At 42.0% G+C, this 13,783-nt stretch overlaps 1 protein-coding gene across 1 annotated transcript in view; it reads right to left on the bottom strand.

Moving 5' to 3' along the window:
• rims4 (regulating synaptic membrane exocytosis 4) overlaps window positions 1-8,225 on the bottom strand; it is a gene marked incomplete at its 3' end in the record, with an annotated part of 11,735 nt that extends 3,510 nt beyond the window's left edge. The window contains exons 1-3 of the mRNA XM_084062264.1: window positions 8,083-8,225; window positions 2,421-2,533; window positions 341-442 (exon numbers count right to left, since the gene is read on the bottom strand). Coding sequence (XP_083918390.1) covers window positions 341-442; window positions 2,421-2,533; window positions 8,083-8,159 — 292 coding nt within the window. The 5' untranslated portion in view covers window positions 8,160-8,225. The remainder of the gene's footprint in view (window positions 1-340; window positions 443-2,420; window positions 2,534-8,082) is intronic.
• Window positions 8,226-13,783: the final 5,558 nt, after the last annotated feature.

Here is a 13,783-nt window from a genome sequence, read left to right as displayed (position 1 = left end):
CTGTCTGTCTGTCTGTCTGTCTGTCTGTCTGTCTGTCTGTCTGTCTGTCTGTCTGTGTCTCGTGTCTCTCTCTCTCTCTCTCTCTCTCTCTCTCTCTCGGTGTGATACAATGTGACCGGTCTATCTGTGTGTGTGTGTGTGTGTGTGTGTGTGTGTGTGTGTGTGTGTGTGTGTGTGTGTGTGTGTGTGTGTGTGTGTGTGTGTGTGTGTGTGTGTGTGTGTGTGTGTGTGTGTGTGTGTGTGTGTGTGTGTGTGTGTGTGTGTGTGTGTGTGTGTGTGTGTGTGTGTGTGTGACCTGCTACAGACAGACAGACTCAGAGAGAGAGAGAGGCGGTTTTACCTGGTGGTCCTTTGGAACCAGGCTTCATTGTCAGTCCTCTGGCCTGAACAACCTCCACCTGCAGACCTCCGTTTCTCTCCATCAGGCCGATCTCTACGTCACCTGGATAGATGGATGGATAATAAAAAAAAGTGTTGATTTACAAGAGGGAGACAGTGTAGAAGAGACAGACAGTAAGCTAAGAGACAGACAGTGGAGAGACAGACTGTAAGCTAAGGGACAGACAGTGGAGAGACAGACAGTAAGCTAAGAGGGAGACAGTGTAGGAGAGACAGACAGTTTTTGATTGTTTATTTATTTCGAACACTGTTAAAAGACAAAAGAAATACATAAAATAAACATAATACACTTAAAAATAAGAAATATAAAAATAGGAAAACAAATACAACTCTGGGGTGTTCGAAAAGGGCATAGGAAGAAGTTGAAAACTTATCTAGTCCTATCCCTTATTACTTTTTCAAATAATATTTAGAAATACCATTTCTAAAATCTATGTAAAATACTATGAAAACAGGAAAACAGAAACAAGAAAAACAGAAACAAAAACAGAACAAACAACAACAAAAAAAACACCTTCTGGTGTTCATTTTCAGAGCTTACTACAATATCCTTTCAATATGTTGCATTTATACATTTTGTTAAACTTGAGTATTGTACTGCAATTTGTCAGATCTTCAACACTGGTGTTCCATAATTCAACCCCTATAACTGTGATACAGTGAAGTTTTGAATTTGTTCTGACCTTTTTCCTTTTAAATATATACTTTCCTCTTAATTCCTATTTACTATCCCTCCATTCAAACAATTTCTGGATACTGTACAGACAGTAAGCTAAGAGGGAGACAGTGTAGGAGAGACAGACAGTAAGCTAAGAGACAGACAGTAAGCTAAGAGGGAGACAGTGTAAGAGAGACAGACAGTAAGCTAAGAGGGAGACAGTGTAGCAGAGACAGACAGTAAGATAAGAGGGAGACAGTGGAGGAGAGACAAACAGTGAAACAACTGAGAAGGTTATCCAAGGTTATATAAGCATGCAAACTGGTGGCAGGATGTAATGAGCATATCCCAGCTGGTCTGTCTGTCTGTCTCTTCTGTCTGTCTGTCTGTCTGTCTGTCTGTCTGTCTGTCTGTCTGTCTGTCTGTCTGTCTGTCTGTCTGTCTGTCTGTCTGTCATTGATTCATGTGTTATGAGTCATATTTGCCTCCTTCAAACGTACCCAATAACATTCTGGTGTTCAACATGGATGTAGTTTTGAACCCAACCAGTTCTAAACCTGTGCCATCTTGGTATTAGTGTTTTTTTTCCCACACTTGAAAGGACAAACGTGTAGAGGAACAGATTGATTGGTTCAGATCGTCTTTCATGTCTCGTCTTTCCTGCAGTGTCCAGACCTCTGTGATGTGTGACACTGTTTCATTAGAGCAGCTCACCTTTCATCTCTCATTAAAAGAAATGAACCGTTTGTCCAGACCACAGAAATACAATAGTATTTCAAGTATTGAAGATGTAATTTCAAGTTCTGCAGGAGACTCACAGAAAACTCAAGAATTCAAGGTTTATGGTGTCAAAGTTTCAACGTTGTTAGCTTGTATAAAATAGGGCTTAAATAAAAAGTACAATGTCAACTTAATTTGGATTTGAGCTATTTGTATTAGGAAGAAGATCCGGCCTGGACCCGTGGATCCAGATGCAGATCTTCAGTAAAATCAACAGGAAGGTGACATTTTTATTAAAAACGAATTCCGTACCAGGTTTTGAGATGTTATATTTTGGCAGAATCAGCTTTGTTTGCGTTTGTTTGTGTGCTAAAAAGGGACTTTGAGAACTGTTTGTAAGTCAAGGGGGAGACTACTTCTGGATTATTAATTTCTAATCAACAGCACAACGGAGCAATACATCTCGCCAAATGTACTAGATGACAAGGCTACACAACCCAAACCTCTACTAAGATGTCATTAAGTGGTTAATATATACAGTATAGAGCATCACATATTATGTTTCCCCCAGCCCATTTTGTTTTGGCCAGTGTTGGTATATGTTGCATCATATGACAGTACAGTATTTCATGTGTCCTCTCACCCATGGATGTGGTGGCTAGCGTCTGGCGTCCAACAAACTGGGCGGGGCCCATGCCGTCCAGGAAGTCACTGAACTGCGTGTCTGATGCTAAACACATCCCACTGTAGTTCAAACTGGTCAGACTGAGAGAGAGAGAGAGAGAGAGAGGCGGGGGGGGGGGGGGGGGGGGGGGGGGGGCATTATATACATACTAGTATACATAAACTATGAAAAAGATGTCTGTCTCAGGTACAAAGGGTCAGATAATAATAATACCTGAAATGTATATAGGGAAGAAAAAAAAATACAATTTAATGATATAATTACCTTATGCTTATTTTTCTAATTCAGTTTATTTAAACTTTGTTTATAAGCAGATTTGATTGTTTGGGGTTATTGCTTTTTTTGTAGATTAGTTTTAGTGTGTTTTTTAATAATGTGATATGGGGTATTTGTCAGGGGAGAGATTTAAAAAAGACAGAAACAAGTATTGTGTAATGAAAACTCAACAAAACACAATACCATTAAAAGAATATTCACAGCTGTTTGTGGACTACAGCTCAGCATTTGACAGACTAGTCTGGTTTCCAGGCTACACCCAACCATGTTCAACTGGATATTGGACTTGCTCAGCAATGGCTCTACTGCCTGTTTCTTTCGCATGTAATTTTAATTATTTCATTAGTTGTCTTTTATTACCTCGATAATTCCCCCACTCTCTCTTTATCATAACTGTCTCCTCTCTTTCTCTACCTTAAGCTTTCTTTGTCTCTCTGTGTCATCACATCTCTCCATAGCTAAAGTATTTTGGCACCTTTTTATTAAAAGCATATTAAAGTGCAAAGTCAGGTCCTGGTCAGACTATAACTTATAGCCACCTAATCATGGAAAGCAGGTGCAGGCAGTGACCGAGTAGAGCTGCCTAACAGAGGAGCAGCAGCAGCAGTGTGAGTTGAGTTGTGATGGATGTGTACACAACAGTCTCTCCAATCATCACATCTCTTGACTGCAGATCTAAATCATATGTACTCCTCCTAGCTTTATAGGCAATTCATCAATGCATACACAGGCCTCTCTCTCACACGCACACATACAGTACACACACACACGTTCTGTCTGACACAAACACTCACATGCACGGCACGCACGTATGCATACAAGCACACACGCGCACGCACGCACGCACGCACGTACAGATCTTATGTAGCTCAGCGTCTATCTAAAAGTTCCACAAATCTCTGTGTATGTAAGAGTGTATGTGAACGTATCAGTCCTTCCCATATCTTGAGAACTGTTCATTCAACTCAGTTAAATGAACACTGAGGATTTGACAGTGTAGATTGGTGTAGATCCCAGAGATAAATCATGGTACCAAATAACAGTGTCCTAATACATAATGAACGAACTGGGGGTCCTGTCATAGATAGATAGATATATCTTAGGCAAGTGACGTCAACGATGAATGATGTCACAGGCTGGCCACATGACTCGATTTCTTTGAGTGTGTGTATGTTTGTTTGCGTCATAGCCAAACCCCCCCCCACACACACACACACACACACACCACACACCACACACCCCTGGGGACCTGTGAATCAATAGGCTCATAAGTGTGATTGGATGCTGTTAGCTAAAGCTCTTATTCATCACCCCAACATAAGCACTGCAGTCTGATTTACACACACACACACACACACACACACACACACACACACACACACACACACACACACACACACACACACACACACACACACACACACACACACACACACACACACACACACACACACACACACACACATATAGTAAAGGTATAAAGGTATACACACATGAATTGCCTAGGACAAGCTGATGATACGTTTGAATAGATGAACATGGATAATGGTCTGGATTTCTATAGCACCCTTTATCCTAAGCACTTCACAACATACTCTACTGTATGTCCCATTAAACCATTCATACACATTCACACACATTTATACCCATTCATACATTCAAGTATTCTATTGGCTTACAACTAACCTCACTTAATTCATACAAGAGTAATTTGAAAGATGCTCATGCATGTCAACTATGTTGGCAAACTACTAGAAACTAGTCATTTGCAGCGTAATCATGTCTTTTGTAATCATATATAATTATTTTTGCAATCATGTCCTATATTAATGCACTTAGACATAATGGGTAGAGGCCTTGTAAGCCTTTTGGGCTTCTTGCCTCCTCCTTTTCCATTTTTGCACTAATGCATTTTGTATTATTCTTATAATTGTGCTAAATAAAATGTTATAAAATAGAATCACCCATTCACACACATTTATGCCCATTCATACATTCAGCCATTCACACACATTTATACCCATTCATACATTCTCCCATTCACACACACATTCACACAATAAACGGTACATGAAATCATAAGTACTCAAGTAATGTACTTACAGGGCGACTTCACCCATTTTCAACCCATCTTCATATAATTTGGTCCTCACTCACTATGCTCATGATAATATGCTACCATTTTTGTCTACCGAGTCTGTGTGTCAGAGGAGGGCTGTGGACAGTTCAGAATCCTGCCTACCAGTGACATCATCAATGGGGAATCCAAGCTAATAGAAACGGCAGGCATTCTATTCCTGGAAAGTGATAATGCTAAAATGGAAGCCATTGTTCTTGCGTTAATAAAAAAAATAAAGAAATAAAAGTGAAATCTTGTTTTTAAAAAAACCTCTCCCTAATGATGATGTCACTGGTAGGCGGATTTCTGAGCGGTACACAGCCCTCCACTGAGACACAGACCAAGTAGAAAAAATGGTACCATATTTTCATGAGTGAGTGAGGACCAATTATATGAAGATATGTTGAAAATGGGTGCAGTCATTCTTTAAGTACAATTTTTAGGCACATTTACTTTACTTGAGTATTTCCATATTTTAATACTTCTACTCCACATCATCTCAGATGCAAATATTGTACTGATATATTTCGTTACTAGTTAATTTGCAGATTTGGATTATTATAAAACACACTTTAACCACTTAAAGGAGCATTGTGGGGAGTGGAGGCTGCATGTGGGTGTGATCTTCAACAACAACACACAACATGTGTACCAGTGTTCGACAGTGTTGCCATGTCTACTTATTATAAGCGGCTTCTTTCTAAAATGTAGTTGATATTTGGGTTTGTATCCAAATGTTTTGATTGTTGTTTAAACCAGTGGTTCTCAAACATGTTCATGTATTTTTCCACGGACCCCCATCTGACATTATAATTTGTACCAGGGAGCCCCTACCAAATATGTGTTGTTAAAACGATTAAAAAATATTCCACATTTTGCACTTCTTCCCCTCAATATTTTTTGGAAAATAGCAGATTTACGAGCTCACAATGGGTAACATCGCGACGCGTTGTGAGCTTGTAGATCGGCAATTTTCAAATATATAACATCCCATGTCTAGGTTTAAAGAGCTCTTGGCCTAGTTATCTTCTTTTGGGCTTGTTTTCATAGACCTGGTTTCTTATTTCTTTCACAATATCTGGCAACACTGGAAGTCAGAAGCGTCCATCTCATCCTTCATGTCCAAGGATTCGTTAGTGATGTCACATCACTGACAAATCCTTGGTATCTTTATGCCGTTCTACTTCCGTGTAGCATAGTAGCGACATAACTGTCGAATCCTTGGTATTGTGATCCTAGCCTTTCAACAGTGTTTGTTTACCGTCGCTCCATGCTGTATTTGGATTATTTCAAGCTTGCGCTTATGAAACACTAAACAGGATTATTATTTCATATCAACATTCAAGTACAACTATCAGAAGATGTAACTCAGGTAAAGTAATGCGTCACTCTGCAAATTTAACTAAAGTTTTCCACCTGTACAAAGTCATTTCTTATACAGACATCAAGGCTAATACAGACATAATGTTTTTTTAAGCATCCTTCCCTTGTCAATATCTCGCCATTTAGGGCAATGATATAACATGATGTAGTGATTTGATAACATAAATAGCAGCCACCAGCCAGTCATTTACTGCCAGTCAACTGTCTTCTGAGTTTTGGTATTCGAATGATGAGTGACTCATCCGCTATACTCCGGTTCAAATAAATAGCCCTGCTGTGTTTCAGAATCAGCAATAACTTGAAAATAGTCATCTTCCCCCATGGAATGCTCTGACTCAGATGTGCGTGCTGACGCTATGATACAAATCTGAATGGGGAACGCAGCTAAAGGGGTGGGGATTATTTACAACTCTATGGGGTGGAGTCCAAGACGGTTCAAGGTTGGACCAAATCTTGGGGACACCCCTTGGGGCTGTCTTTGGAGCTGGTCTGACTGAGACGCGTCGAGACAACATATAGTGCGGAAAGGAATGAGACCATACCATCGTGACGTCAATTATGTCACAAGAAAGTTGAACATTACTAGATATCTAAAAACACAGATTATACACCAAAAAAAAACATGATCTTGTTTCTTGAGTCCTAAACTTCATCAAAATAAGATCTGGTTGCAAAATCGGTGAAATGTCCCTTTAAGCCCTATTTTATACTTTGGCTATTCCAAAACAGCTGATCTACAAGCTCACAATGTGTCCCATTGTGACGCATTTTGAAGTTGTACAGTATTCAGTCCCACCAACCTTGTGTTTATGTAAACACAAGGTTATTTAGATGCCAGTATGTTTGTACTTTTACTAAAGTAAAATATTGAATACAGTTTTGTCTTGTAACATTTCTACATTGTGGTACTGCTACTCCGCCCAGTATTTACATAACAAAACAATTACACATTTTCAACCCGTCATTTCCCTCTATATGCTACTGTACCATCAGCCCAAAAATGTCCTTGTCTACCAAAACAAACTGCATGTGAAAACACCAAAATACAGCAATAGGGCAGTGTGTTTCTGCAGGCAAACACCACCACACTACTCCCGTGGCTGATGACTGCTGGTAGGCCTATAGAGAGACATTTTCCGTATGTAGTTTTCACTGTTTTGTTATGTAAACACAAGGCTACATACTATGCCATTGCCTTTAAGTAAAAAGCCTGAATACTTCCTCCACCACTTTTTTTCTAACTCGTTCCCATAGACACAAATGTTCCTCGTGTCCTTAATAGGGAGCTGATGATTACATTCTGAAAATGACCTGATAATGATACTGAATAATTCACACGTTAGCTGGCGAGACGAACAGACAGACAGGCTTACTCACTCCAACTGGGATGTGAGCCTCGGTGGACCTGTCTGACCTATATGCAACGTCTCAAAGATATTCCCATGAACACGTTTTCATCCAACGCCCTGGTTTACATTCATAGACCAGTCTTTCTCAAACTTTGTTTTTATTTCAATGACCCTCAGTTTGATGTGAATTAAGCCACAGAGCCCCAGTTAATGTCTGGGACCCTAATCTACACTTTGAAATACACAGTGTTAACTTAACTGTGAGAGTGTATGAATGTAACCAAATGGACCCATTTGTACACTCTCAGAGTGACATATACCCATATCTAGACCTCTGGTGGCGCTGACCAGCACAACCACAGGGATTAAAGATACATTTTTGATATCACAATTTAACCCTGGCTTCCTTATTTTGGTATTTGCCACACTTGCCCTAAATACTTTGTAAGACAAAGTCTACAACGTTAAACAGTAGAGTAGAAGAGGTACTTACTTCCCCTCTGAGCCGTAGCTGTTCACACTGTCCTCAATGGACTCATGACTGGCCTGACGTACCGTCCTGCTGGGCATGTCCACCGCCAGGCCTGTCTCTGTACTCCTCTGTATACCACCTGGACGCAGCTTCCTGCCCTCTGGGTCCACTATGAGAGAGAGAGACAGAGAGAGAGAGAGACAGAGAGAGATAGAGAGAGAGAGAGAGAGAGAGAGAGACAGAAAGAAAAAGAGAGACAGAGATTAATTAAAATGATATTTCACTTTGAACAACTTCTGTACCCCACAATGCCTCAGCGTACACCAGAGAGAGAGAGAGAGAGAGAGAGAGAGAGAGAGAGACTGGGGAGCAGGGAGTGAATAAGTAGATACTGGGACAGCGAACGAGAGAGAGAAAGGTAGAGAGAGAGAGATTTATTAGTCATAAAGTCAGAAGTCATATTTTGCACTGAACATTTTTATTTGACTCTGAGCACACGCACGCACGCACGCACGCACGCACGCACGCACGCACGCACGCACGCACGCACACACACACACACACACACACACACACACACACACACACACACACACACACACACACACACACACACACAGATACTTTCATGACGTACTGTATAATATACAACATACTGCATAATTAAATAGTGAAAAACATAAAAAAGGGTAAAATACAAGGGTTCTGCTCGACCGTGACGGTATGTGATGTGATGTACATCTATTGTTTATCCTGTATCCTGTATCTCTCCTGATTGGATGAAAATTGTATCCCGACCTGAAAATGCATTTTCTGTTTACCAAAGACCTGGAGAGATGAGGAGACCCCTGTTACTGACGAAACACTCTATAGCAATGATTATTACTCTCAGACTATAGCTTTTACACTTATTTTAACAGCAAAATATCACTCACACCTTTGACAGTATAACATAACAAATTAACATAGTCACATGTACAAGCAGATGTGATATTGAATGAAACTACACTGACGAAAACTGACCATGTCGCCCGTTTTTCTTTAATAACACGGGCTAGGAAGGTCGTACGGCGACCAACTAGATACCTGAGGAAAGTTCGCTTTGAGCTGCATCCAACAACACAGCCACTGCCATTTCCGTCGGCCTTACCGTTAGGCCGCTATAGGGGCAGACAGTAAATGTCTTCTTTTTTTTCAGTCTGGAGAGGGCACTTTTTTACCGACGGGTAAAAGGCCAGGGGCTCGAGCCCCCTCTCATGTCTATGTGTGCACGTGCCTGCACAGCAATGTGATGTTTAAGTTGTCTTCACATCACGGTTTAGATCCACAACATGAAGGTAACATTTTCTCCCGTCTTTCACTCTTTCTCTCTTTCTGTCTTCCTCTCGTTCTCATTCTGTCCACCCACTCCTGTCACTGCTTTCTGTTCACACAGGTTCAATCAAGTTAATGGAAACCAAATACAGAGAGACAGAGACACAGACAGACAGACAGACAGACAGACAGACATGGCGGCTGCGACCTAGAACAGAACTATTTCAGTCCTGGTCATATGGGACTCAACTCAGACAGAACTGGGTTAGAACTCAAGCACTGCTGCTGCAGTACTGGGTTATGTGTGTGTGTGTGTGTGTGTGTGCGTGTGTGTGTGTGTGTGTGTGTGTGTGTGTGTGTGTGTGTGTGTGTGTGTGTGTGTGTGTGTGTGTGTGTGTGTGTGTGTGTGTGTGTGTGTGTGTGTGTGTGTGTGTGTGTGTGTGTGTGTGTGTGTGTGCGCGCACGCGTGCGTGCGTGCGTGTGTGTGTTCTTGTATTACTATGCTTCTGAGGGCCAAATGTCTCCACACAAGCGGTGGCGATTTAGATATGGCGTTCGGGGCTATAGCTAAAGTCAAAAACGAGCTTAATCAAAGTTTTGGGTCCATACTGTCATTCACCAATCACCTCACCTGCGCATTGTGTGTGAGCAAGCGAGAGAGAGAGAGAGAAAGAGAGAGAGAGAGAGAGAGAGCGGCTCAGGCAGCAGCAGCACATGTTTACAGTGCTTGTCGGTGTTGCATTAGCTACTATACACTATAGCCTATGGAGACACTTTTTCAAGAAAGAGAATGAAGGCAAGAAGTGCAATGACAGAGGAGCTGCTAGAGGAGATGTCATCTCCTGTTGGTGTTCCTGCCGCTGCAGGCTCAGGCCTTGTGTGATAAAAGCAGCCTGTGTGCACTCACTGTAATGTTAAAGCCAGATCAAATACCCCCGTCTTATGACGGTGTGTCAAGGATCAGATACACGCTCTAAACGTGTCTCATTGTGACTCCCCTTTCGAGACCCCAGTTTATCTTTTGGGCGGTGTAGCCGCCCCTATAAGTAGGTTTGGGACACCTCATTAGTACATCCTTCGCTGTACTGTGATTGGCTCATACATTAGTACACCCCTACATTAGTACACCCCTAGCTGTACTGTGATTGGCTGACTCTATTGGCTGACTCTATTCAGCACTGTGATTGGCTAGCGAGACACATGATGAAATTAATAACCTATAAATAGGACTATGCACTTTAAAAAAAAAACTTCACACTGGGTGTGATTTTTGTAGGCTATTTGGGACGAGGCAAACTTAATCTGGTGCTAAGACACGGAGGACCACTGTAAACGCCACACACAAAATCCAGTCATTCATCAACACCTGGCTACAACAAATCCTCCAGATCCGCTTGCCTATCACCATCAGCAACAAAGAACTGTGGCAAAGCACCAACCAAAAAACAGCAGAGGAAGAGATCCTCTAACACCGTTGGAGATGGATAGGCCATACTCTCCGTAAACGGTTTACGGAGAGTATGGCCTATCCATCTCCAACGGAGTAAACCAGCCTCAAACACCACAAGACAGTCCCTCAAGTGGAACCCCCGAGGGAAAAGAAAGAGAGGACAGCCACGAAGCACCTGGCGCCGCCGGCGAGACTTGGAGACAGATGCCAAGAAAATGGGCCACACTTGGGGACAGCTGGAGATGTTGGCTCAGGACTGAGGTGCTTGGAGAACTGTTGTCAACGGCCTGTGTGCGTGCGTGCGTGTGTGACCTGCTGAGTAGTTTCATTCAATACCACATCTGCTTGTACATGTGACTATGTTCATTTGTTATGTATCAACAATGTTATCTGTCAAAGGTGTGAGTGATTTTTTGCTGTTCAAATAAGTGTAAAATAGAGCTATATTCTGATATTAATAATCATTGCTATATAGTGTTTCTTCAGTAACAGGAGTCTCCCCATCTCTCCAGGTCTTTGGTAAGCAGAACATGCATTTTCAGGTCGGGATACGATTTTCATTGTAGTACGAAAAGAGCAAAACCAAAATACAAGCCCCGTACCAATTGGTGGGGGCTTGCTTGACTGTTTTGAAACTACTGCTGTGAAACAAATTACATTGAAAAAATGAAAGTGGTGTTGTGTAATGTTGTTCAATATCTGAAGCTTGTTTTTTTTCTCTAAATAAAGTAGTTCAAGTAAACACAAGTTGGCTGCTCATATTAAGTTTACTTTTGTGTTTGTGTGTGTAAAACAATTTATTTAATTGAATTAACTTAAACCAGAAAAGTAAATAACTAAATTAACAATGCAAATGTAACTACAATTATATTTAAAACATTGTTTGTTTTTTCACCATATTTGTTGACATCCTTTCTTATATATCCTACATCCTGCCACCTTTTCAGCGTCTCTATTTCAAGGCAATATTTACAAAAAACTAAACTAAAACATTCATTCAGTCATTCATTCATTTCCTATAAAACATTTCTTACTATATATTTCATAATGCTGGTCGGGGCTGTTCTGTGCGCACGCGAGGGAACATTTATGCTCATGCGCAGGAGCGCGCGTGCACGTGACGTGTGTGTCACGTGCGCGTGACGTCATTAAAATAGCGTCCCACCACTTACAAAATCACCAATGCAACACTGTTCACAAGTATAGTAATCCAAAGTGTGTGTGTGTGTGTGTGTGTGTGTGTGTGTGTGTGTGTGTGTGTGTGTGTGTGTGCAGTGTCTTTCTATCTCCGCATCTCTGTCTGTCACCCGTCTGTCGCCGTGGGAGATGGACACTCTGTCACCAGCCATGCTGAGTGACACAGATACAGCTGCGATGGCCACGGAAGCTGTTGCTATGGAGACGAAGACGTGGGAAGAGAATTGTAAATTGTGTCCTGTCCTGTTGTTACACGGCATAGACCCTTCATTATCTGCCACGTCACTGTGTGTGTGTGTGTGTGTGTGTGTGTGTGTGTGTGTGTGTGTGTGTGTGTGTGTGTGTGTGTGTGTGTGTGTGTGTGTGTGTGTGTGTGTGTGTGTGTGTGTGTGTGTTTGACATGACTGTGTCAGTGTACTGCATAGCTATAGGTGAATACACTCACACAAGATGATGAGTGTGGGTGAGTGTTTGCACAAGTCAATACTGCACTTGTGAGTGTATATGAGGGCAAACATAGATTAGAGTGTGTGTGTGTGTGCATCTGTGTCTGATCCTCTCTCTCTCTCTCTCTCTTTCTCTCTCTCTCTCTCTCTGTCTCTCTCTCTCTCTCTCTCTCTCTCTCTCTCTCTCTCTCTCTCTCTCTCTCTCTCCTTCTCTCTCGCTCTCGCTCTCCCTTCATTGCCAAAGCAGCAAACTCATGTGAATAAACATTAAAAGTTGCAATAGACAACACTCGACCAGTCTATCTGTCACACAAGTTTCCTTTTCTCCCTGAGTCTGGGGTCGGGTCTGTGTAAGACAGCACTTATGCAGTTAATAAGGTGGATAATGACCACCGTCAGCTTACAGAAGTAAACAGAACAAAAAAAGAATTGTGCTTTCTGTTTTTTGGGTGAGTGGGACGACTGTGTGTTTATGTATCAAAGTACTGTAGGAACAAAAACAAAGCCTATAACCCAGTCATTCTCAACCTCTTCTGGATCAGGGCCACTACAACATCTTGAAAGTGCTCATGGCCCACCCAGCTGACCACTTTATTGGGCTGCCGTGTTAAGTGGTCGGATGGGTGGGCCGCGTGCCTTTTAGAGCATGTTTATTTGTGTTCCGACTTGGATCAATGGAACTAACATTAAGTTGCGAGCGTTGTGAAGTCCGATTGAGCCGACTCAGTGCCGTTCGAGTTGTGTCCCGATAGGGACAGAATCGTAAATCATCGTCCCCCCTAGTCAACATGTGACGTTCTTGGGATGTTCGTCCCAAGAACTTGGGGTGAGAATGCGTTGTTGTGAGCTTACAAATTGTCAGTTTTTGAAATAGGGCTGTTTTGCCAGCCTGGATTTTTTTTCTTCTTTTTTTTTCTCTCTGAAATGACGGCCCAGCTCATAACCATCATTCTGTACATCTACTCTGTCTATTTCAGTCATAACCATATGGCCGCAAGTAGCTTCAGCCATAATGGATGTTGTTCAATTGTTTCATTCTCCATCCAGAGTTTACTAGAGTTCACTGGCAGTGACACTCAACGTTGTGATGCGGCAGACAGACACCGCTAAGATGGAACTCTCACATCTGTGATGTAGTCCGCGCGCACACACACACACACACACACACACACACACACACACACACACACACACACACACACACACATACACACACACACACACACACACACACACACACACACACACACACACACACACACACACACACACACACACACACACACACACACACACACACGCGCATGAACAGGGT

The sequence above is a fragment of the Gymnoscopelus microlampas genome (genome assembly GCF_963454915.1).
Source record: "Gymnoscopelus microlampas genome assembly, chromosome: 7".
NCBI classification, from domain to species: Eukaryota; Metazoa; Chordata; class Actinopteri; order Myctophiformes; family Myctophidae; genus Gymnoscopelus; species Gymnoscopelus microlampas.
The sequence above is the reverse complement of the archived record's forward strand: the minus strand, read 5'-3'. Positions and strand labels throughout refer to the sequence as shown.